The sequence below is a fragment of the Cervus canadensis genome, chromosome 2, assembly GCF_019320065.1.
Source record: "Cervus canadensis isolate Bull #8, Minnesota chromosome 2, ASM1932006v1, whole genome shotgun sequence".
Classification (NCBI taxonomy): Eukaryota; Metazoa; Chordata; class Mammalia; order Artiodactyla; family Cervidae; genus Cervus; species Cervus canadensis.
This window is the reverse complement of record NC_057387.1, coordinates 70,362,351-70,389,089: the sequence shown is the minus strand read 5'-3', so window position 1 is coordinate 70,389,089 and position 26,739 is coordinate 70,362,351. Positions and strand designations below refer to the sequence as shown.

Below are 26,739 nucleotides of genomic sequence, written 5' to 3'. Positions count from 1 at the left end.
AATCTTGACAACTTTTGTATATTGTTGATGAGACACATATTCTGTACAAGGCTGACTCTTACAAATAAACTGGCTGTAGATAAGATTATCCACAAAGCTGGTAAAACTTAGCTACACCCATACCTGTGGTGGTTAAAGTCCATAATTTGGTTTTTATTCATACACACAGTCATTCATTTATTCATTTAAACTGTAAATAAACATGACAAATGCCCGATATATATTTTTGATATCCAAAACTAAATTTTTATTTTTAATTGGAGGATAATTGCTTTAAAATTCTGTGTTGGTTTCAGCCATGCAATAATGTGAATCAGCCATAAGTATACATATGATTTTTTAAATAAAGAGTGAAGAAGATTTACTGAGTTTTTTATGTCCTAAGTACTATTCTGAGTAGTCAGTTAGTTTAGTCACTCAGTTGAGTCTGACTCTTTGTGACCCCATGGCCTGCAGCACGCCAAGCTTTCCTGTTTATCATCAACTCCTGGAGCTTGCTCAAACTCATCTGCTTTGAGTCAGTGATGCCATCAAACCATCTCACCTCTGTCAGCCCCTTCTCCTGTTGCCATCAATCTTTCCCAGCATCAGTCTTTTCCAATGAGTCAGTTCTTTGCATCAGGTGGCCAAAGGATTGGAGCTTCAGCTTCAGCATCACTCCTTCTAATGAATATTCAGGACTGATTGACTGGTTTGATCTCCTTGCAGTCCAAGGGACTCTCAAGAGTCTTCTCCAACACTACAGTTCAAAAGCATCAATTCTTTAGCACTCAGATTTCTTTATGGTCCAGCTCTCACATCCATAAATGACTACTGGAAAAACCATAGCTTTGACTAGATGGACCTTTGTTGGCAAAATGATGTCTCTGCTTTTTAATATGTTGCCTAGGTTGGTCATAGCTTTTCTTCCAAGGAGCAAGTGTCTTTTAGTTTCATGGCTGTAGTCAACATCTGCAGTGATTTTGTAGCCCAAGAAAATGAAGTCTATCACTGTTTCTGCTGTTTCCCCATCTATTTGCCATGAAGTGATGGGACCAGATGCTATGATCTTTATTTTTTGAATGTTCCATTTTAAGCCAGCCTTTTCACTCTCCTCTTTCACTTTCATCAAGAGGCTCTTCAGTTTCTGCCATAGGGTGGTATCATCTGCATATCTGAGGTTATTGATATTTCTCCCGCAATCTTGATTCCAGTTTGTGCTTCATCCAGTTGGGTGTTTCGCATGATGTACTCTGCATATAAGTTAAATAAGCAGGATCACAACATATAACCCTGAAGTACTCCTTTCCCAATCTTGAACCAGTCCGTTGTTCCATGTCTGGTTCTAACTGTTGCTTCTTGACTTGCATACAGATTTCTCAAGAGGCAGGTTCTAAGTAGTAGCAATTAACAAAATAGAAAATCTTTGCCTTCAAGGAGCTTATGGTCTCATAGCAGAGTCAGGAATATACCCAGAAAAACCTGTGCTCATCTCTGAATGTACAAAGGAAGAGGTGATATGTGTCTATACGAGCACTCAGTATGCTGTCCATTACCAGAGCATCATTTCCTTGCTAACAGATCTGTGAGTGCTAAATTGTTTCAGTCGTATCTGACTCTTTGAGACCCTATGGGCTATGGCCCGCTAGGCTCCTCTATCCATGGGATTCTCCAGGCAAGAATACTGGAGTGGGTTGCCATGCCCTCCTCTGGGGAATCTTCCTGACCCAGGGATAGAACCTTTGTCTCTTACTTTCCCTGCATTGGCAGTGGAGTTTTTTTTTTTGTTTGTTTGTTTGTTTTTTTTACCACTCGTGCCACGTGGGAACCTCCCTGGGTCACCATTTACTCCATCCAATATCTATGCAGGTCAAGCAATAGACTCTACCTAGTTGTTTTTCTTTTTATTTAACTGTGCAGGTCTTAGTTGTGGCATGTGGGTTAGTTCCCTGACAAGGGATCAAACCTGGGCCCCCTGCATTGGGAGCCTAGAATCTTAACCACTGGACCACCAGAAAAGTCCCTCTGCCTACTTTTTAAGTTCAAGTTATAGTCCAAATTTCTAGGTTCTTCCCCAGCCAGGTACTTGGACATAGAAGACTGTTCTTGGAGGTAGTTTCTGGGTCTCTGATGAATACCCCATGTCTTTCAGAAAGGACATTCATTAAATATACGACCCGGTACACTTTATTTCCAAGTGTGAAGAAAGAAGGAGGGCTGTAAGGCTAGAAATTCCAACAGAAAAAAACCACACCTACCTCCCTGTAGTGCATGTGTAACGCATAACTTCTCACTGGCAGAATATTTTTCTACCTGAAACAAGGACTTGTTTGCCCATAAGGTGCAGTTTGCTTTGGCATAGCAGTAAAATGTCAGGAGTTAAAACCACCAGCTGACACCTGGTGCACGTGAGAAAGGCATGACTAACTGCATCCTGTGTCTGCTCTCATGCAAAGCAGTGATTTCAAGACATGAGGGCACATATATAAATAAGCTTGTCCGTGCTTGAAAGCTTGCTGTGTTAGGGCCAGCCATGGTATTATGACCATTTCAATGCCCTTGGTGTCCTCCATGAGCTTTGCTGAGCTGCTGCAGGTACTAACAATTGGTAACAATGCCCTTGTAAATCTACTGTCTTCTTCCAAATCACTCTCCAGTGCTGACACCTTGATAAAGCTTTAGAAGGCAAAGCTGTAACAGCCTGCTCTCTACCAGACTCCCTTCAAGCCATCCTAAACAAATTAAGAACAAGTAATATGTTTGCTGTATAAATGTAGGATCAGAGAACAAAGCAATGCAAAAAACCCCACAACCAACCAGACAGAAAACAAACAACCCAGCTGGTCTCTTAGCCCCTCAGACTTATTTGTAGGATTGTCTCACCTCATTTCTTACTGTGCTGACTTTCTGGAGTCACCACTATTTTGACAGTATGGGAATGAGGCTAAGAGCATAGTGAATGGAGTGAAAAACTATACCTACCTCATAGGGAAACTAAAAGTTGAGTCAGTCACGCGTTAATGTAGTTACTGGCATATATTAATTGTTCAATAAATATTATCTATTATTATTGTTATAAAAAGTATTATTATTATTGATATTCTTATTGTTAACATCATAGTATTGGGTTGGCCAAAAGCTTTGTTCAAGTATTTGCATAAGATGGTATGAAAAACCTGTACAAACTTTTCAGTCAATCCAATACTTGCCTAGTTAAATGTTTCTATGTTTCTATGATACCCATTAGGTTTCCCAGGTAGCTCAGTGGTAAAGAATCTTCTTGCCAATGCAGAAGGATGCAGGAGATGTGGGTTCAATTCCTGGATGGGGAAGATCCCCTGGAGGAGGGTATGGCAACCCACTCCAGTATTCATGCCTGGGAAATCCCATGGACAGAGGAACCTGGCAGGCTACAGCCCATGGGGGTCGCAAAGAGTTGGAGAGGACTGAGCATGTGCATGTGCACGCACACACACACACACACACACACACACACACACACACACACACACACACAATTCCCATTAGCTCACTGTAATAATTCAGACCCCAAATCCTTTATATGCCAGTTCCATCTTACCCTTCTTTCTGGCTTTTTCTCCTGCTACATGCAGCCCCACACCCTGTGTTTCTGACACAGTGGCTAACATTATTTCCCAGGTATCATGTGCTTCACCTCCTTTGTCTTTGGTCTTGGTTTTCACTTCTTTTTATGCCCCTTAACACAGTACCTACCTAGAAAACTCAGTCATCTTTTAACATATTCGGCTTAGAAGGCATCTCTCCTACATAAAAGTAGGGACTATTATGTTACTGTCATTTATAGATTTCTGTATCTCCTCTCCAAGATTTCAAGGCCCCCCAACAACTGCTTACTGTATAATTCATCATCTTTGGGCATGTGTGTGTGTATGCGTGTGTGTATGTGTGTCTACTGCAGGACACTGTGTGTGCTAAGTACTAAAGAAATATTTGTTGAATAGGAAAAGTGTCAAAAAGTATAAAATGTTCTCACACAGATGATCTCATTTGATCCTTTTAAAACTCCTGGAAAGAAACCAGAGCAAAATAGAACAGCACTATCATTTAAAAAGAAAACAGATTCCAGATGGTAAGTGACTTGTGACTTGTGTCTTAGGACCTCGAGCAAATTATATAATCCCTCTGCTTCTCGTTTGCTTCTTCTGTAAAATGGGGCAACATTTATAACTGTTATTAAATAAGATAGTCTATGTAAAGTGTATATCACTTTGCCTGACACATGCTACTAAGCAATAGCTCTTTTAAATTATTATGCATATTATCAAATAAAATGAGCAGTTTATGAAAAATCACAAATACAGACCTGAGACAAATCTTGCTCTCTTTGATTCCTAGCCCAGTTATCTTTCTGTTCTAATATAATCTTATTCTTTTAGGAATAGTGAAAAAGAGGACATAAGTTAGAGACTGAAGAGAATCTTCCATTGTTCTGCTATGGTTCTCATGCATCTAAGGTGAAGATAAGGAGCAAATAGAGTGTTGGCTTTCCTGATTAATTCTAAATTAAAACATGTATTTTGATATTCAGGCTGTAAAACACCATAGATCAAATAGTATCATAAAATACTAATACCTAAGTTTATATAAGGCTTTTCCCCTATAGTATACAGGATTTTCTCATGATACTTCATTTCTCAGCTATATAAAATGGTATTCCTACCATTTTACATTATTTCATTTATTTGATAAATATGTAACTTTTTACTTTACTTCATGCTACCACTGCCAAGTACTAGAGATACAAAAATGAATGAGACTGTAATTCTGCCCTTGACTATTATTAAGTCAAGGTGAGGAGACTGACATGAAATAAACAACAACTATTCAACTTAATAAATAATATTATAGTGATACATACGATGGAAGTTAGTAGCAGCAAGAGCATAAGAGGTTTATTTTGGAAAAATGAAAATGAAAGAGGGAATTTGGAGCTAGGTCTGGGAGTGATATTTTATTCTATAAATCAGTGGTCTCCAAACATTTTTGCTCACATACTCCTATTCAGAAAAAAAATGTTTTGGGCACTCACTCTTAATATATCTTTAATACATTTAAAAATAAAATATATACCTGTATAACTGTTACTAGTTTATGTTTTAGACATTTGCCTATTCTATGATACAATAATTCCACTGCAAAGTATAGCCTTGAAAGTTTTACATGTGCTCCCAGAGAATATATAATATTATCCATAGTAGACTTTTCCATACTAGCTAAACTTGGAAGAATCCAAATATCCATCAATAGGAGAATGAATAAATAACTGTTAATATATTTTCATAATGGAATACTCTCCCTCAGTAAAAACAATAAAATACAGCCTCATGAATTAATCTTTAGAACATAATAATGAGTTTAAAGGCAAGTTACAAAGGCTAAGTACAGTATGATTCCACTTTCTTGAAAGTTCAAGGACAGAGCAAACTAAATAATGTATTACTTCTAAATAAAAACATATGTTACAAACTTACAAAGAAGTCAGGAAATTTAAAAAATAATAACATTCAGCCTAGATGGAGGTGGGTCAGTGGAAGTAGGAGGAGAAGAGAAGTGAAAGCTAAGGAGTCAGAGACAGTTCGGGTGATATTCTAGGACGTAAGTTAGTAATGCAGTCATAGGCCTCCATTTTGTTATTTTACTCTGTAACTTGTATATCTCACACTATTTGCATGCATGCTAAGTCGCTTCAGTCGTGTCCGACTCTGTGCGACCCCATGAACAGCAGCCCACCAGGCTCTTCTGTCCACAGGATTCTCCAGGCAAGAATACTGGAGTGGGTTGCCATTTCCTTCACATTATTTAGTAAATATCATATATTGCCAAAGGAGAAAAAATGAATATAAAGAGAAGTCCCAATGTTTTCTTCCTGAACCTAAGTGTATTCCCTGGGATTATACAAAGGCTACTAAATTAGGCAATGGAAGTCACTGACATTTTTCAAGTAAAGGAATGAAATGTTCATATTCTTGATTTTTTTTATAAAAAATATTTTATCAACATCATAGCAGATAGACAATTTATATGAGAGATCTTGAGGTCCTGACTCAATACACTGGCTTTGGGAAAAATTGTAGGTTTGAGAGCTATTGAACAGGTAGAACTAACAAGAATTGGTGATATGTAAAAGGATGTGATGATTATTTAAAATGAGCTAGCTTCCTAGATTCAACAATCAATGTCATAAGCCAAGATGGAGAATACAGTAAACAGACAGACACATACACCCATGATTATGGAGAATGATGATAGAAAGGATAGTGATATATACCTGAGATTGAAAAATCTAAAGAACATACAGTGAGGTCTGGTAGCAGTTAGAAATACTTTCTGGAGGTCAGGTGAACGGTAGATTCTGGAGCAAGGATCCAGAGGCCACCAACGCACCTGTAACTAAGACCACAGAAGTAGATAAGATCATGTTAAAAAAAAAAAAAAAAAAGAGCATGTCAAATAGCAAGGTGAAGAGAGCTATACTGGATAATACTGGATTTCTGGAGACTGTCCCCCATGCAGGACACTAGAGAAATTTTCTGGAGTGTAGAGGAGAACTGGGAAAGAATGGGAAAGCTAGGTGGCCAATGATGTCAAGTGTTTCCAGGTAAGACAAGTGAAATAGAGATTGTTACTAAAATACAGAGAGGTTATGTGTGAAACTCAAGGCAGTAAACCAGATATCTTACCCCTTTGTGGAAACCCTGTCCACTAAGCTAGTGGTTTTCAAATTGTGCACCAGAGAATGCTATGGCTGCTTGTGATGTTCAGAGGCATATTATTCGTTCCACAAATACTGGGCAATTTTGTATCTCCCATGCACTGTGTCAGTTTCTGCTGCCACAGTGCTTGAGAATGTTTTTTGTTGATAGTGAAGAAACCCATCTATATCTATATCATTTTATACAAAGTGTTGGTTTCTCAGTTGTGTCCAACTTTTTGTGACCCTATGGACTGTAGCTGCTAGGCTCCTCTGTCCATGAAATTCTCCAGACAAGAATACTGGAATGGGTTGCCATTCCTTTCTTCAGGGGATCTTCCCGACCCAGGAATCGAACTCAGGTCTCCCGCATTGCAGGCAGATTATTTACCATCTGAGCCACCAGAGGAGCCCCCCCTTTTTTTTTTTACATAAAAGAGACTATAAATAGTCCCTATTATATCAAGAGAAAATTGGTAATAGAATGGTAGTTAATTCACTTTGCCTCAAGGAACCTACAGCTTTAAACACCTTCAAAAATCCCTCAAGAATTTATTATGAATCTAGTTGATGAGATAAAACTAGACATTTAAGTGACGTTTAAGCTGAGAACAGCCTTTAATCATGGAAGTACCATAATTTTAATGAGAGATTTAATTGGGAAAAAAAAGAACTTTTTGTTGTAAAAATGATTGAAAACCTGCATTTTATAGAAATTCCAAATTGTAGATCATGTTGACTGTGTTAAAAATATCCAACTTTGGTTCTTAATATATAGGACATGTTTTAAAAGATATGGAGGAATATATACAAGATATTTGTGGTCCAAAGGAAGGAAGGAATGGGAAGCAGGAGAAACTATAATATTTACCTTCATACGCTTCTGTATTATTTGACTTGTTAATAATAGAATGAATTAGTATTAATTATAATGAGAAGACAGCTACTCAGTAGAAGAGTTTAGAAGTTCAGTTTACTTCATTGTCCTGTTGTTTCATCCTAGGAATTTACAGATACTGTATTTTTTTCAAATACATGCTGTGATAACCCAGAGAATAGAGCATTCAGTTCTAAGATTTGATTTAAGCAAAATTCCTGCTAGTTGCTTTGAAATGAGAAAGTCCCCAGAGCACAGATTTTTCAGAGTTCCATTTTTCAGGGAAGTTGCAGACTGGAGCTTTGCAAATTGGCCTTGTATATAGTGTTCTGTTCTGTTGCAGAAAACATATGACTCCTTTCACATTTTTAATGACTAATCCAAAGTTATGACATAAAGTAACAATAAAGACTAACAGACACAGTTGTGCCTTGATTCTGTACTTTTCATGAAATCCACTCTCAGAGGCATTTTTTCCACATATCTTCAAACTGTAAAAGCTGAATAGTTTTTGTCTATCACCCGGCTGTCACATCTCAATGTAGGTTTTTTAAAAAAGCATGATTCTTTTTCTGAAGATTTTCTTTCTTATTGCAAATGACATGTTTTTATGTAATGATGTCAGGTATAGGTTTCTGATAAAATATGATTTAATCTTTAGTCAGATGTGTAGATGTTTATATAACATCAGAAGGAGAATAGGGAAAAGTAATTAAAAATAAAATGGGTAATAACTGAAAAACCTAGTAAAATATTGACCAAATAATTAACTTTGTCTTTGGCCACCCTAGTTAATCAAATACTTTGTGACACACATCACTCTGTACAAAATGACATTGCTTTCACTCTAAACTAGGTTTCTCCAAGTGGTGTTTATATCACAGTGGTGAACTGGGAAACAGGTGGAAAGATAATTCTTTTAAATTCCCAGAAGTTCACTAGGAAAGGCTTTTATCTCTGCTGCTCAAGTTACTGATAACTAGATGGAGAAATAAATGATATTTTCAACTTGCAGTTTTATATCCAGTGCTTTATTTGATCTTCAAGAACTCCAGAAAAAAGAAGGATAAAAAGTATTTGCAATAATGCTTCAACCAGTAATGGATATCAGTGAACTGAATGAGTAAATGAATGGCTACCCATTCCAGTACTCTTGCTGGAAAAACCCCATGGACAGAGGAGCTTGGCAGGCTACAGTCCATACGGTCACAAAGAGTCGAACACGGCTGAGTGTCTGAGTATGAGCGTGATATTAAATGTTCCAAGAACAAGGCAAATAAAGATTCTAAGTGATTCAATATGGAAGAAACTACTCCCAAGATATTACTCGAAAACTATACCATCTCTTACCACTTTAAAAAGTGTGTGCGTCTATACAGAACTGTTTTATGTCTCTTGATTTTCAGACGTAAATTATAACCTCTCTATCCAAAGATGAAACTAGTGATTACAAACTAAGTGTTATTTCACGTTCCCAAAGTTTTTTCAAATAATACCAATAGGTTTTGGTTTCATAGTTCCTGGAATTGACGGTATATATATTCTAACTTAGCTAGCTGAGTGAGAGGTGGCAGAAATGAATTAGATACACCAAGTTGACCCAGACTCCTTCATGGCAGGCTCAGCCGCCCAGCAGCCACTGTTACTCCCGGTGGCTTGGTACAAAGCCTTTTATGATCTGGCCCTTATCTGAGCTTTAGCTTCTTCTCTTAGATCGTGTCTAAATCATAATGAACACGCTCATTCCCACTGCTAGATCTCACTCCACATCTCCTTACACTATACCCTTGACACTCCCTTTTTTAAAAAAAAAGTTTCCTCAGAAACTAGGCTCAGGTGGCTCAGTGGTAAAGAATCCGCCCACCAATGCAGGAGACGCAGGCTCAATCCCTGGGTTGGGAAGATCTCCTGGAGAAGGAAATGGCAACCCTCTCCAGTATTCTTGTCTGGGAAATGCCATGGACAGAGGAGCTTGGAGGATTACAGTCCATGTGGTCGCAAAGAATCGGGTATGACTTAGCCACTAAGCAACAAAGAAAATTCAGTTTTCTTCCTTCTTCACCTGGAATGCTCCTGCGTCTCCAACCTCTCTGGGCAGCTTTCTGAAGTTCTCTTCTTCAACACTTGGCTCAGATGTCTTCTCTAGGAAGAGTTCTTTGATTCCCTTTCCATACAAAAATACACAGACCCACAGATACGCAGACACACACACACAGTTGTAGATCTAATGTAGATTCAAGAACTCCTTCAGTAATTATATTATGCTATATCTTATATTATATCAGTATGACATAATATATTCATTATATTTTAATATAATAAATCTATTATAGCTTGAATATTTTTATATGTCTGTCTCTTCCATGACCGGACTGTTAGCTCCTGTAAGGCAGAGCTATAAGGGCAAAGCTATAGCTTCACTGTATCTCAGATACTTGCTATAGTGCTTGATGCTTAGAGATGGTTTGATAAATAAACTGAATGCTTGAAAAATGCTTGCTAGATGAGTAAATTTTTATTCTCATCTCTCAAGACCCACAACAGTTTTGAAGAAACTGTGAAGCCTTGCAGATTCATCTAAGATAGGAGTAAATTCTGTCTTCTCTGAATTCTCTTCACACTTTATTACTTCTTTATTTGTGGCTGCTATCACTAGCTTTGCTGGATTTTAATTGCATCTACCCTATCATCCAGCCTGTAAGAAAAAAATTATTCCTTCTTCTATTATCTTTTTCCCCACTTAGTGCTGTGTTCTGAAAAAAAGTTCTCCCCAATGTTTGCTAATATATATTTATAGTTTTTCCCCCAATATACATTATTAAATAATGCAATGTTTTTTTTTTCAGGCAAAGATGATTTCAGACTCATTTTTATTTGCCTGGACCCAACACATAGCTCCCCTGGTAACTGGGGGTTCCTTGGTAGCTCAGCTGGTAAAGAATCTGCCTGCAATGCAGGAGACCACCAGTTTGATTCCTGGGACCAGGAGACCCCTGGAGAAGGGATAGGCTACCCACTTCAGTATTCTTGCCTGAACAATCCCCATGGACCAAAGGGCCTGGTAGGCTACAGTCCATGGGGTTGCAAAGAGTCAGACAGAACTGAGCAATTAAGCACAGCAGCACAGCACATAGTAGGTGACAAATAAACACATTCTGGGAGCGTGAAAGAAGAGAATGACTACTGGAGAAGCAAAGACTCTTCACTTGGTTCACCTATGGGCAACGATCTGGTCCTTAAGCAAACACTGGGAGTGAAAACTGTTACAATCATCCAGTTTTAATAGCTAAATTCACTGTATTCTTTTTCTTCCAGGGCTTAGGTATCCTTGGAAATAATGTTTTTGGAAGGGATAATAGTAGAAAAAGTTAGGGAATCATTAACTTTTTAATTTGCTGCCAAATCTCACAAATGGTGACCACACTGCAAGCAGTCTTGAGACAGTCTTGCTTTTTTTAAAAAAAATATTTATTCATTTATTTAGCTGGAATGGGTCTAAATTGCAGTATGTGGGATCTAGTTCCCTGACCAGGGATCAAACCCAATTGTGTTGGGAACATGAAGTCTTAGGCAATGGACCACCAGGAAACCCTGAGACAGCCTCTTTCACAGTAGCTGACTGAGAAGTTAAAGGAATCTCTAAGCATTGAAATCAATAACCACATGGAAGAAGAGAATGGCTCTAGTTACTGAGAATAAAATCTTCAAAGGTCTCATTTTTCATACAATGATAATAATAGCTCAATTTATTGAAAATTTGACCTGCCATCCCATGCTAATCTCTTTGCATATATTCTCATGTAATTCTCCTGATAATCCTACAGACCAAGTAGCAATACAACCTTAATACAGAGAAGAAAACTGAGGCTCAGAAATCTTTATAAATTTACCAAACTTTATATAGCTATATTGCTCTATCACAGGATAAAATTCAATTCTGACTAAAAACCAGAGTGCAAAAATGTTTATTGGCTCTCCTTCAGGGTCTTATTATGTCTAGTAAGTAGCCCATACATGTCTTTGTGACTTAAGGACAGACTCTTATTACCCTAGTTCATCAGAAGGACAGCTAAAAATTGGAAAATTTAATCCTTAATTATCTGAAAAGGGGAGCACATGAAAGCACACATGAACCTACCCACAAGGCAAAATGATCTCAACCAAAAACTTCAGCTGAGACTTTTACCAAAGTTAACCAATAAATTGACCTATTCAATTCCATTCTTTTTTTTTTTTTCTTTCAGTCATGTGTCTCTGAGTATAGACAAGAGTAATATACATCATTGTGAAGATATTGTACCACAGATATGACACTTCTCTCAAAGTGAATGGTTTCACTTCAGGAATTCAGCTACTTCTGCTGAGTAAATTTAGTTTGCCAAAGCTGACCTTCTTTTAACCTTCTACATTCTTTAGCTCTGTAGCTTTACACTAATTCTATTTGTATTTGGGAAACTCAGTCTCCTGGTTTGTTTTCATATCAGCAAAAGTGGCCTGACTTTAAAGCATATCTTTAAAAATATTGAACTACAAAAATGCTCATGAATCAACTGTAAGGAAAATTAGATGTCTCCATTGATATATGAATTAAGGCAATACACAGAATATGACAAATTTCAGAGAATTTGCCTAAATCAGTGTGAACATATAATGTGACAGTTACATAAGATAATTTATCACTTGAATTATGACAAGCATGCTTTATAAAATATTCCCCAGATCTCCTTTTCTGACAGAAACAGCTGTAACAGTAGAAATAAAGCTTCCTCCCACAAGAACCAATTGGTCAAGTTTATTACAAGCCATAATGTCAGCTGTCAAAAAGATTCCTTCATCAAATTGACCTCCTCTAACCTAGCAGCTCTGAGATTTCTTTTCTTAGCTCTTTAAGTTACATTTTGGCCACCAGATCTAAACATAACCATTTTAAATAAAATATCACTGAGGTTACAGGTGGTTTATATTTTAAACCAAAAACAAAGGGAGAAATTTATGTCCAAAGTGAGCCCACCAAGATGGTTTGATCGTAAAGTAATGTGTAATAAAGCATCCAAGAGACTTGAGGAAAAGAATCAAATCTTTGGGAAGAAGTTCATTAAAAGCAGAAATGGTTAATAAGAGATGGTGGGAGCTAGTCTCAGAAATTTCTTACTGCGAATGATGCTAGAGATGATTTTTTTTTTTTTGCATACAGTTATAATATACCAGAAAATTTAAATACTTCCTCACTTCCTCTTCTAATTTCCATCCAGGTAGTTCAGTTTAGACTAGCTCTAAGTAAGTGTTCTCAAGAGGCTTCCTTGGTGGCTCAGTGGTAAAGAACTTACTTGTCAATGCAGGAAATGCAGGTTCTGTCCTGGGTGGGGAAGATCCCTTGGAGAAGGAAATGGCAACCCACTCCTATATTCTTGCCTGGGAAATCCCATGGGCAAAGAAACCTGGGCTACAGTCCATGGGGTCATAAAGAGTCGGACACAACTTAGCAACTACAATAATGACAACAACCAAGTGTTCTCTAAGTGTGGTCCCCTGACTGCTGTCATTCACATCTCTGGGGGACTTGCTCAAAATGCAAATTTTGGGGTTGGATCTTTGGAACTCTGGAGTAAAGACAAGCAGCCTTTATTTTGACAAGCCCTTCAGGAGATTCTAGTGCACACAACAACCATTGATGTAGAAGGAGAAAGTGTACATGCCAGGTACAAGACTAGCACAGGCAAAGGTGTGGAGGTTGAAGTAAGAGTAGTGGAGTCTAGAGAAAAGGCACAACAATTATTATATTTATTGATTCATTATTTAATCAGAAACTTTAACAAATATGGAAGGTGATGAAATCTTGAAGGTATTGTTACACTAGGAATTTTATTTTGAAATGTAATACCAGAATTCAAGACATCTGAAGTCTGGAAGAAAAACTGACTGTGAAGGTAAAATCAGACTGAGGATCTAACAGAGAAATGTTTAATTTTAATGGTCTGTACAATGGAAGAGCCTTGATAGGTTCTTCAGTTGGATAGCAACATAGATAAAACAGGGCTTTAGGGAGTCATCCTCTTTTGTTGAAGTAACAAAAGAGAAGAGAGGTTGTTTAGATTGTTTTTAGGTTCTCTCCACTGGAAAGATATGCTTGCTTGTGGCAAGACCTGCATTACTTAAAAATGTCAGAAAAGATCTCACCTCACAAATATATCTACTTTATGCCTGATTTTTGCTCATCAGTCCTCTGGGAGAGTAAATGCTTCATCAATTAAAACCTAGGAAAAGAGGAAATGGACAGCTGGATGAAAGCAATGTTTTAGTCAGAGAAGAAGGAGAAATAGCAACAAAAATACTCAAAAGGGGGAGAAGTTCCTGGGCAAGACGTATTTTCCCCCATTTTGCACATTTAAGAGAACTCCTTTGGCCCCAAACAAGATGGATGCCATTTAAAACCATAAGAAAATTAGGATTAGAGACTGTAATTGGCCTCAGAGTAAGATAGGAATATTATGAATATAAACATACTGAGTTTGAGGTGAAGGACAGCAGATGAAACTCACTTGTGGCCATTGGAAATTCAGGACAGGACTTGATGTAAGCTGTTGTATTCAGCTCAGTACAGTTCAGTTCAGTTGCTCAGTCATGTCTGATTCTTTGTGAACCCGTGAACCACAGCACGCCAGGCCTCCCTGTCTATCACCAACTCCTGGAGTCCACCCAAACCCATGTCCATTGAGTCAGTGATGCCATCCAACCATCTCATCCTCTGTCATCCCCTTCTCCTCCTGCCCTCAATCTTTCCCAGCATCAGGGTCTTTTCAAATGAGTCAGCTCTTCATATCAGGTGGCCAAAGTATTGGAGTTTCAGCTTCAACATCAGTCCTTCCAATGAACACCCAGGGCTGATCTCCTTTAGGATGGACTGGTTGGATCTCCTTGCAGTTCAAGAGACTCTGAAGAGTCTTTGTTTGGTGCAAATGTAAATGCAGTTTCAGATCATAAATTTTAAATAATTATAACTAGGCTCAAACATGTATTTATTAATCAAAATAGGAACTATTACAATCAACACATTTTTGCCAACGAGAAATAAGCTTTTTCCTACAACATAAAAATCTGTGCTTCAGGATTCGATGAACTCTTGGAAAGCATTTTCTGCCTCTGGCTGGTTGTGAAAGCATTTTCCCTACAAAAAGTTGTCAAGATGCTTGAAGAGTAGTAGTCTGTTGATGAGAGGTCTGATGAATATGGTGGATGTAGCAAAACTTTGTAGCCCAATTCATTCAACTTTTGAGCATTTGTTGTGCAATGTGCAGTTGGGCATTGTTGTGGAGAAGAATTGGGCCATTATGTTGACCAATGTTTGCTGCAGGCATTGCAGTTTTTGTTGCATCTCATCAATTTGCTGAGCATACTTCTCAGATGTAATGGTTTCACCAGGATTCAGAAAGCAGTAGTGGATCAGACTGGGAGCAAACCATCCAATAGGGACCATGACCCTTTTTTTGGTGCAAGTTTACCTTTGGGAAGTGTTCGAGAGCTTCTTTTTGGTACAACCATTGAGCTGGTCTTCACCAGTTGTCATATAAAGGTCACTTTATTGTGGCACATTACAATCTGATTGAGAAATGGTTCATTGTTGTGTAGAAAAAGAGAAAATGACACTTCAAAACAAGGAATTTTTGATTTGAGGTTAGCTTATGAAACACCTACTTAATGAGTTTTTTGACCTTTCCAATTTGCTTCAAATGCTGAATGACCATAGAATGGTTGATGTTGAGTTCTTTGGCAACTTCTTATGTAGTTGTAAGAGGATCATCTTTGACAATAACTCTCAATTGGTCATTGTCAACTTCCAATGGCTGGCCACTGTGCTTCTCATTTTCAAGGCTCTTGTCTGCTTTTGCAAATTTGCAACTCTTGAACCATCATTGGGGAAAATTCTGAAAGAGATGGAAATACCAGATCACCTGACCTGCCTCTTGAGAAACCTATGTGCAGGTCAGGAAGCAACAGTTAGAACTGGACATGGAACAACGGACTGGTTCCAAATAGGAAAAGGAGTACATCAAGGCTGTATATTGTCACCCTGCTTATTTAACTTATACGCAGAGTACATCGTGAGAAACGCTGGGCTGGAGGAAGCCCAAGCTGGAATCAAGATTGCCAGGAGAAATATCAACAACCTCAGATATGCAGATGACACCACCCTTAAGGCAGAAAGTGAAGAAGAACTAAAGAGCCTCTTCATGAAAGTGAAAGAGGAGAGTGAAAAAGTTGGCTTAAAACTCAACATTCAGAAAACCAAGATCATGACATCTGGTCCCATGACTTCATGGCAAATAGATGGGGAAACAGTGGAAACAGTGACTCACTTGATTTTTTTGGGCTCCAAAATCACTGCAGATGGTGACTTCAGCCATGAAATTAAAAGACACTTCCTCCTCGTAAGGAAAGTTATGACCAACCTAGACAGCATATTAAAAAGCAGAGACATTACTTTGCCAACAAAGGTCCATCTAGTCAAGGCTTTGGTTTTTCCAGTAGTCATGTATGGATGTGAGTATTGGACTGTAAAGAAAGCTGAGCACCGAAGATTTGATGCTTTTGAGCTGTGGTGATGGAGAAGACTCTTGAGAGTCTCTTGAACTGAAAGGAGATCCAACCAGTCAATCCTAAAGGAAATCAGTCCTGAATATTCATTGAAAAGACTGATGTTGAAGCTAAAGTTCCAATACTTTGGTCACCCAATTCAAAGAGCTGACTCATCAGAAAAGAACCTGATGCTGGGAAAGATTGAAGGCAGAAGAAAGGGCCGACCGAAGATGAGATGGTTGGAAAGTATCACCACCTCAATGAAAATGAGTTTGAGCAAGCTCTGGGAGATGGTGAAGAATATGAAAGCCTGACGTGCTGCAGCCATGGGTCACAAAGAGTTGGACATGATTGAGAGACTGAACAACAATAGCCAACCAACAAATAATGCGATAGTTTCAGGTGAACAACAAAGTGATCAGCCATACATATACATATATCCATTCTCCCCTAAATTCCCTTCTCATCCAGGCTGCCACATAGCATTGGCATATATAGTCCTTGTTGGTTAGCCATTTTAAATACAGTGGTGTACACATGTCCACCCCAAACTCCCTAACTATCCCCCCTCCCCACTCCCCACATGGAGAAAGGGACTTTAAAAAGATGATTAAGAATAAAGGAGGTCGACTTCCCTGGTGGCTCAGATGGTAAAGTGTCTGTCTGCAATGCGGGAGACCCAGGTTATCGCAGACCTAGCAGACTGATACATTCCTTAAGGCAAGATGTTTGCTCCTCTGAAATCCAGCAGCATTCGGAGCATGTGCTGTTTTAGCACTTATCACAACTATTAATATTTTACAATCATCAGTTTACTTGTGTGTCTCCCTAACTAGTTTGCAATCTTCTGATGGAATGATTCTGTCTATTCATCTGTCTCATTAACTTCTTGCAATTTATTTGGAAATTTGTAAGAAATGAATAAAGGCCTTTAGAATGAGTTAATTTCTTGTTCACAATGTGCAGCTTACTGATAAATAAGCAATGAGGTCTTCCTTATTTTCTAGCCTCCTGACATTTTTGCCCAGGGTGCTAAACAGGCAGTATTGATTTTGATATTAGATTTCATTACTAGAGACTCTGCCTTGAATTTTTTTTATATTGTTGTGTGAGTATCACTTAAAGATCAATTTTCTCTACCTTTACATATTTTCTAAAGTGCAGAAGATAAAGATGAGTTTCACAACAAGGATAAGATCTTCTTTCAGTAAGTCAGTGAGGTTGTTGTAAGTAGATTGGTTTTTGTTTTTTATCCACATTATAACAGCCTCCTTTTCCCAAGAAATACCCCTTTATGCAGTGTTCTTGCCTGGAGAATCCCAGGGATGGCGGAGCCTGGTGGGCTGCCGTCTATGGGGTCGCACAGAGTCGGACACAACTGAAGCAACTTAGCAGCAGCAGCAGCAGGCTTAAAATTGTCTTCATGCCACATTTGGTTGGACTAAAGTTGTTACTAGATCTACATTTGACTAGTAAGATGCTACCCCCTCAATTTTGAATGAAGAGTGAGAGATGTTAATCTTTGTCTCTTTTGAGTGACTTAAACCAAGGAGATTATAAACTCCAGAATTGTGATACAGTCTTGTTCCTGGAGAAACAGAGACATCTGACTAAAGAGCAAGATGTACCCAAAATACAGAAGATTTGCAGAGAAAAAGACTTTGTGTAGCTACAAAGATAGAGTGTGAGAGAGAGAACAGGAGCAGTAATCCCAATTAATTTTCAGTTCCTCATTTCAGTTCCTTGTAAGGTCCTCTTGCATTCCCTGTTCTTGGATTCTATGATTTTCTACAGCTGGTACTGAGTGAAGACGTCAAATGTTGCCTAGTATGTCATTTTGATGGGCATCCTGGGCAGCTCAGTGGTAAAGAATCCACCTGCCAATGCAGGAGACCCAGGTTTGATCCCTGGGTCAGGAAGATCCCCTGGAGAAGGAAATGGCAACCCATTCCATTATTCTTGCCTGGAGAATCCCATGGACAGAGAACTCTGGTAGGCTACAGTCCATGGGGTTGCAAAAGAGTTGGACATGACTTAGGACTAAAATCAGTGTCATTTGGGGGAATATATATTTTTTTACTGCCTTACCTCTTCACTAGAACATTCTGCCAAATCAGTGCTTTATCATCTGTGGATTTTAGTCAGAGGGATTAGATGGAAAGGGTTATTACTTTGGTCCTTACTATTCCTTACCACTGTGGTCAATCAGTTATGATGTCTGTCTGTCCTCCAAATGCCAAACCCTAAGTAGTTTTCCTTCTCCCTCTCACTACCACTGTCTTAATGAGAACTCTCCCATCTTAACCAGTGTGATAGTCTCCTGATGGATCCCCATGACTCTAGACTCTTTCTTCTCCAACTCATTTAACACAACATAATGAGATACATCTATCTAACCATGGTTTCTGGCTGTGGTTGTCATACAAATTATGGATAACGTATGTAAGGGAACTAACACTGTGCATGGCATATCATTTAATATTAAACTCTCCACTACTGTAAAGATAACACAATGATATTAACAGGGACCTTTTTTTTTTTTTAAGTACCGACTATGTATTTGGTGCTTCATTTTATCTAATTTACCTTTTAGTAAGTTTTTGAAGAACTATTACAGGTGAAGAATCCACCTGGGTTTGATTGCTGGGTTAGGAAGATCCCCAGGAGGACATGGCAACCCACTCCAGTATTCTTGTCTGGAGAATCCCCATTGACATAGGAGCCTGGCAGGCTACAGTCCATGGGGTTGCAAAGAGTCAGACATGACTGAGTGACTAAGCACACAGCATAGTCATGCAATTACCTAGTTGCTAAGATTATGTTCAAACCCAGGGCTCCCAACTTCTAAGTCTTTGCTTAACTTCCCTGCTATTATCTATTGAATCTCTGTATAATTCTTGTTTTCTGAGCTTGTAAACAAACTAAACTAACTAACTAAACTAAACAAACTAAACATGGACCCTTGTAGCCTGGAGAAACTAATAGAAGTGAGACACAAAATTTTCTTGCATTTCCAAGAAAATGCAATCCAACAGCCTGCTGCAGATCCTGTACTTAATGTCCTTTTAGCCTTGCAGTTTTGTGAAAAGCAACACTTCAGAGATTTTGCTCTCCCTGACAAATGTGAAACGTGGCCTTTACTAGAAAATTGATGTTGTTTAGTCGCTAAGTCATGTCTGACTCTTTTGCCACCCCATGGACTGTAGCCTGCCAGACTCCTCTGTCTATGGGATTCTCCAGGCAAGAATAGTGGAGTGAGTTGTCATTTCCTTTTCCAAGGGATTTTCCTAGCCTACGTCTCCTGCATCTCTTGCATTGGCAGGCAGATTCTTTACCACTGAGCCACCTGGGAAGCAGAATGGCTGCAGTCAAATTCAGACTGTGTCTCTGCCTACTAGGTCTGTGTCTATGCATATGAAATCCAGACAAAATGATTTCAACAGTCGAAACTGGAGTGCTGTCCAAAAACTTGGGGGTCACAGAACAACAGATCTTATAGAATCTAATCTGACTTGACATAGGTTCAAATGTTTTTATATCAAAGTTTACATTCTCATGCAGTGGTGAAACTGTATAGATCTGGCTACGTATTGCTATTACTTGCTTCATGTTAAATTAAAAAGAAAACATCACAAAGAAGTAATCCCTTCTTCACAGAAAAAGCTATATTTATCTTTTAAAATATCTGATTTATAAAAATTCAAGAAGAAAACACTTAATGGCCCTCTGAAAATCTTACTGCATGGTGTGTCAGGCACTTTTCTTACCATGGAGAAGGGATTACTGGTGTCCATAACTGCCTTGAAATCTGTGTCCACAGTCCACTGTTGTTGATTCCTCAGAAGGTAGAGACTACTAAATATTATTGAATTTAGATGCAGTGGATTCAATAATGCAAAAATAAAGATTTTGAGTATACAGCCAACACTGGAAAGGGTCTTAGGTAAAGAAGATCCTCAAATGATTTTCAGATATGTCATGATTTCCGTGGAGATAGTAGCCAATTATGGGATGAGAGAGAACTGAGAAGTAGTTTTAGGATTGTACTGGGGTCTGCTTTTCCTAGAGCCTTCATGGATGGAGTTGCTGAGGACCCACATTTGAATAAACAGACACTGCTATCTGACTGTCCCCATCAGAACTTATCCTCTCTATTTTTTTTTTCTTTACCTTGGATTTTTTATAATTTATTTTAATTGGAGGCTAATTATCTTACAATATTGTGGTGGTTTTTGCCATATATTGACATGAATCAGCCACGGGTGTACATGTGTCCCCCATCCCAAGCCCCCTTCCCACCTCTCTCCCCATCCCATCCCTCTGGGTTGTCCCAGTGCACTAGCTCTGAGTGCCCTGTTTCATGTGTCTAATTTGGACTGGCCATTTATTCCACGTATGGTAATATATATGTTTCAGTGCAATTCTCTCAAATCATCCCACCCTTCCCTTCTCCCACAGAGTCCAAAAGTCTGTTCTTTATATCTGAGTCTCTTTTGCTGTCTCACATATAGGGTCATCATTACCATCTTTCTAAATTCCATATATATGCATTTATATATTAAATTGGTGTTTTTCTTTCTGACTTACTTCACTCTGTATAATAGGCTTCAGTTTCACCCACCTCATTAGAACTAACTCAAATGTGTTATTTTTAATAGCTGAGTAATATTCCATTGTATATATGTATCACAGCTTTCTTAACCATTCATCTGCTGATGGACATCTAGGTTGCTTCCATGTCCTAGCTATTGTAAACAGTGCTGCTATGAACATTGGGGTACATGTGTCTCTTTCAATTCTGGTTTTCTTGGTGTGTATGCCCAGCAGTGGGATTGCTGGGTCATGTGGCAGTTCTATTTCGAGTTTTTAAAGGAATCTCCACACTGTTCTCCATAGTGACTGTACTAGTTTGCATTCCCAACAGTGTTAGAGGGTTCCCTTTTTTCCATACCCTCTCCAGCATTTATTGTTTGTAGACTTTTAGATAGCGGCCATTCTGGCCAGCGTGAGATAGTATCACATTGTGGTTTTGATTTGCATTTCTCTGATAACAGTGATGTTGAGCATCTTTTCACGTGTTTGTTAGCCATCTGTATGTCTTCTTTGGATAAATGTCTGTTTAGTTCTTTGGCCCATTTTTTGATTGGGTCATTTGTTTTTCTGGTACTGAGCTTCATGAACTGCTCATGTATTTTTGAAATTAATTCTTTGTCAGTTGCTTCATTTGCTATTATTTTCTCCCATTCTGAAGGCTATCTTTTCACCTTGCTTATAGTTTCCTTTGTAGTGCAAAAGCTTTTAAGTTTAATTAGGTCCCATTTGTTTAGTTTTGCTTTTATTTCCATTACTCTGGGAGTTATATCATAGAGGATCCTGCTGTGATTTATGTCAGAGAATGTTTTGCGTATGTTTTCTGCTAGGAGTTTTATAGTTTCTGGCCTTATATTTAGATTTTTAAATCATTTTGAGTTTATTTTTGTGTATGGTATTAGAAAGTGTTCTAGTTTCATTCTCTTACAGGTGGTTGACCAGTTTTCCCAGCACCAATTGTTAAAGAGATTGTCTTTTCTCCATTGCATATTCTTGCCTCCTTTGTCAAAGATAAGGTGTCCATAGGTGCATGGATTTATCTCTGGGCTTTCTATTTTGTTCCATTGATCTCTATTTCAAAGAAAGGCAATGCCAAAGAATGCTCAAACTATCACACAATTGCACTCATCTCACACGCTAGTAAAGTAATGCTCAAAATTCTCCAAGCCAGGCTTCAGCAATACATGAACCGTGAACTTCCAGATGTTCAAGCTGGTTTTAGAAAAAGGCAAAGGAACCAGAGATCAAATTGCCAACATCCTCTGGATCATCAAAAAAGCAAGAGAGTTCCAGAAAAACACCTATTTCTGCTTTATTGACTATGCCAAAGCCTTTGACTGTGTGGATCACAATAAACTGTGGAAAATTCTGAAAGAGATGGGGATACCAGACCACCTGACCTGCCTCTTGAGAAACCTGTATGCAGGTCAGGAAGCAACAGTTAGAACTGGACAGGAACAGACTGGTTCTAAATAGGAAAAGGAGTACATCAAGGCTGTATATTGTCACCCTGCTTATTTAACTTGTATGCAGAGTACATCATGAGAAACGCTGGGCTGGAGGAAGCCCAAGCTGGAATCGAGATTGCCAGGAGAAATATCAATAACCTCAGATATGCAGATGACATCACCCTTATGGCAGAAAGTGAGGAACAACTCAAGAGCCTCTTGATGAAACTGAAAGAAGAGAGTGAAAAAGTTGGTTTAAAGCTCAACAGTCGGAAAACTAAGATTATGGCATACAGTCCCATGACTTCATGGCAAATAGATGGGGAAACAGTGGACAAAGTGGCTCACTTTATTTTTCTGGGCTCCAAAATCACTGCAGATGGTGATTGCAGCCATGAAATTAAAAGATGCTTACTCCTTGGAAGGAAAGTTATGACCAACCTAGACAGCATATTAAAAAGCAGAGACATTACTTTGACAACACAGGTCCATCTAGTCAAGGCTATGGTTTTTCCAGTGGTCATGTATGGATGTGAGAGTTGGACTATAAAGAAAGCTGAGTGCCAAAGAATTGATGCTTTTGAACTGTGGTGTTGGAGAAGACTGTTGAGAGTCTCTTGGACTGCAAGGAGATCCAACCAGTCCATCCTAAAGGAGATCAGTCCTGGGTGTTCACTGGAAGGACTGATGTTGAAGCTGAAACTCCAATACTTTGGCCACCTGATGAGAAGAGCTGACTCATTTGAAAAGACTCTGATACTGGGAAACATTGAGGGCAGGTGGAGAAGGGAATGACAGAGGATGAGATGGTTGGATGGCATCACCGACTTGATGGACTTGGGTTTGGGTGGACTCCAGGAGTTGGTGATGGACAGGGAGGCCTGGCGTGCTGTGCTTCATGGGATCGCAAAGAGTCGGACACGACTGAGTGTCTAAACTGAACTGAACTGATCTATATTTCTGTCTTTGTGCCAGTACCATACTGTCTTAATGACTATAGCTTTGTAGTATAGTCTGAAGTCAGGCAGGTTGATTCCTCTAGTTCCAGTCTTCTTTTCAAGATTGCTTTGGCTATTCGAGGTTTTTTGTATTTCCATACAAATTGCGAAATTATTTGTTCTAGTTCTGTGAAAAATGCCTTTGGTAGCTTGATAGGGATTACATTAAATCCATAGATTGCTTTGGATAGTATACTCCTTTTCACTATATTGATTCTTCCAATCCATGAACATGGTATATTTCTCCATCTATTTGTGTCATCTTTGACTTCTTTCATCAGTGTTTTATGGTTTTCTATGTATAGGTCTTTTGTTCTTTAGGTAGATTTTTTCCTAAGTATTTTATTCTTTTCATCACAATGGTGAATGGAACTGTTTCCTTAATTTCTCTGTTTTCTCATTGTTAATGTATAGGAATGCAAGGGATTTCTGTGTATTAATTTTATATCTTGCAACTTTAGTATATTCATTGATTAACTCTAGTAATTTTCTGGTGGTGTCTTTAGGGTTTTCTCTGTAGAGGATCATGTCATCTGCAAACAGTGAGAATTTTACTTCTTTTCCTTTTATTTCTTTTTCTGCTCTGATTGCTATGGCCAAAACTTCCAAAACTATGTTGAATAGTGGTGAGAGTGGGTACCTTTGTCTTGTTTCTGACTTTAGGGGAAATGCTTTCAATTTTTTGCCATTGAGGATAATGTTTGCTGTGGGTTTATCATATATGGCTTTCATTATGTTGAGCTATGTTCCTTCTATGCCTGCTTTCTGGAGAGTTTTGATAATAAATGTGTATTAACTTTTGTCAAAGGCTTTCTTTGCATCTATTGTGATGATCATATGGTTTTTATCTTTCAATTTGTTAATGTGGTGTATCACATTGATTGATTTGTGAATATTGAAGAATCCTTGCATTCCTGGGATAAAGCCCACTTCGTCATGTTGTATGATCTTTTTAATATGCTGTTGGATATGTTTGCTAGAATTTTGTTGAGGATTTTTGCATCTATGTCCATCAGTGATATTGGCCTGTAGTTTTCTTTTTTTGTGGCATCTTTGTCTGGTTTTGGTATTAGGGTGCCCATCCTCTATATATTAATACCAGAGACTATGTCCTGGGTTCTGGACTCATACCATCTGCACTTGAGTCCCAGCTGCACTAAAAATTACATTTATGAATTTATACAAGTTACTTAGTCTTCTCCTTTATTTAACAAACACTTGTCTAGCGATTACACTAAGCCTGGCACTGTTTGAGGCTTTTTAGATTCAGTGCAAAAAGGTGAGCACCATTATCACTCCTGGTTTACAAATGAAGCAACTAGGTAGAAAGAAAAAGTAAATTTCCCCAGCAAGAGAGTACAGAGCCAGTGAGAGCCAGAAATCAGATCCAGGCACTTTGATTCCAGAGTCCATGCTTGTTACCACTACTCAGCTGACCAGGCTGAACTGTGGCAAATGATTTTGTTTCTTCATAGCAATGTGCATACATGCTAAGTCACTTCAGTCATGTCTGACTCTTTGTAACCCCATGCACTGCAGCCTGACAGGCTCTTCTATCCATGGGATTCTCCAGGCAGGAATACTAGAGTCGTTTGCCATGACTTCTTCCAGGGGATCATCCCGACCCAGTGATTGAACCTGAATATCCTGTGCCTCCTGCTTTGTAGGTGGATTCTTTACCACTGAGCCACTGGGGAAGCCCTCTCCATGGCTATGGTGAAGTTTAATTCAGATAGTCTACACAAAACCATTGAACAATAGCAGGCATAGATTCACAGTCAGTCTGTGGGTGCTGAAAGTAGTCTGCTGCTATAAAATTTGTGCATCTGGTGGGCCCTGAGCATTTGTGAATTTTCCCCAACAGTCCACCCTCCTGGCACAGTCTACACATCTGGACTTCTGCTGCAATTTTGCCCTTGACATTCTTCTTTCCCATGGGATTGGGGCCCAGATCTGACCCCTGGCTCATTTGGCTGAGGTCCTGACTGTTTTTGTTCCCAGAATCAGGTGGAACTCATAATCAGGTGGTCACAGCTCTTATGTTTCATGACCTGCTACACTTTACTTTCCCTTGTTGATTTGTCCCTGCATGTCATTGGGCAGGTTTATGTCATTCCAGGGATAACTATGTAAGAAGGTCTTCGGTGACCTGAAATAGCATGGTAAATTAGAACAGCAATACATCTGAGGGATCCAGACCTGGATTTAAATCTTAGCTTCAGCAACATGCTATTGGGAAGTCAGTTATCTGCTGTATGACTTAAGTTTCCTCACTGATAAAATATGGATATGCACTTTTAGGGTGATCATTAGAATTAAAGTTGATATCCTATGTGGATATGTCTAGCACCATGTTTAAGCTAAAGTAGTTGCTCAACAAATTTACTTTCTATCACCTTCCGGAAGTAAAGAGGGGCTCCATATATCTAGAAAAATAACCCAGGTTAATTTTGCATCAGACAACACATAAGCTCAGGTTCTCACACTACTGTGGACTGAGTGCCATTGCTGGAACTCACCAAAGCTGATGGAATCATGCATGGCTTCATCAGTGTTGAGTACTTGCAGCTCAAATAAGCAGCATGATATCATTTAGAAGGAGTTGCACTCCATACACTTTTGTTTATTTATCTATGTATATTTGTTTTAAAAATGTTTACTTTTACATGTTATAGTTTGTCTTGTTTTTGTAGGATGCATGATTGTTTGTGCTTGGGAATCCTAAGAAACAAAATATGTTTTTAAACATCCATAGTAATTAAAACATACACTAAGTACCAGAGAACACAATCATGGGTTTCATCACTGCTGAAGACATAGTGTAATGGAACAGTAAAACTTCCTGTAATGCTTGAAAAAGAGCCTGATCACAATTCACTGCTTGGAGGACCAAGTAACTGCTGTCATATATAAACCAACAATCCCTGCAACACTGAACATGAATTTTTGAGCTTTGCATATTGGCTTTAACCTGAAAATTCTGCCTGCTAATTTACACTCATTTTTGTGATATTTAAAGATAAGAGACATAATCTAATCACTGAGACTGGAGACTGGCACAGTTCCATTTGCAGTTAGTTTAGCAAGTGTGTCTGATTATTCTTCTATGTACTACATTTTTTGAACAAGATATTATTTAATTATATAGAAACAGATGAGCATGCTGTTTCTGAAATGGGCCTTGCATGAACTGAGAAAGAAAAATGATCAGCAGCATTTAATTTGAATTGTAAATAATTTCTCAAGTTGGTCCACATTCTTGGCTTAATCAAGATTATGAATTCTTGGTTCAAGTGCCAGAAAACTAGGGTGAATATTCTGATCTTGGGAACGGGATTTGTGAGATTTTTTGTTAATAGTAAACTATATGTTCAGGGTGGTATATCTATTACAGGTATGTTATAAAATCTAAGATTTTTCTCCATTTTCTTACCAGTCTGAAACATGCACATTAGATTCAATTCTCAAGTCTTGAGTAAAAATGTCTTGTATGTTTGTCACAAAGTAAAGACATTTCCTGCAGGGACCTTTTTCCCCAGT

At 38.5% G+C, this 26,739-nt stretch overlaps 1 protein-coding gene across 4 annotated transcripts in view; it reads right to left on the bottom strand.

Annotated features, from left to right (window-relative positions):
- PTGER3 (prostaglandin E receptor 3) overlaps positions 1-26,739 on the bottom strand; it is a 250,471-nt gene that overhangs the window by 91,751 nt on the left and 131,981 nt on the right. Inside the window, exon 3 of one of the 4 annotated variants that reach the window (XM_043460980.1) lies at positions 15,482-15,511. The exons of the other annotated variants lie outside the window; for them this stretch is intronic. Coding sequence (XP_043316915.1) covers positions 15,497-15,511 — 15 coding nt within the window. The 3' untranslated portion in view covers positions 15,482-15,496. Of the gene's footprint in view, positions 1-15,481; positions 15,512-26,739 lie in introns of those variants that run through there. 4 annotated transcript variants of the gene reach the window in all.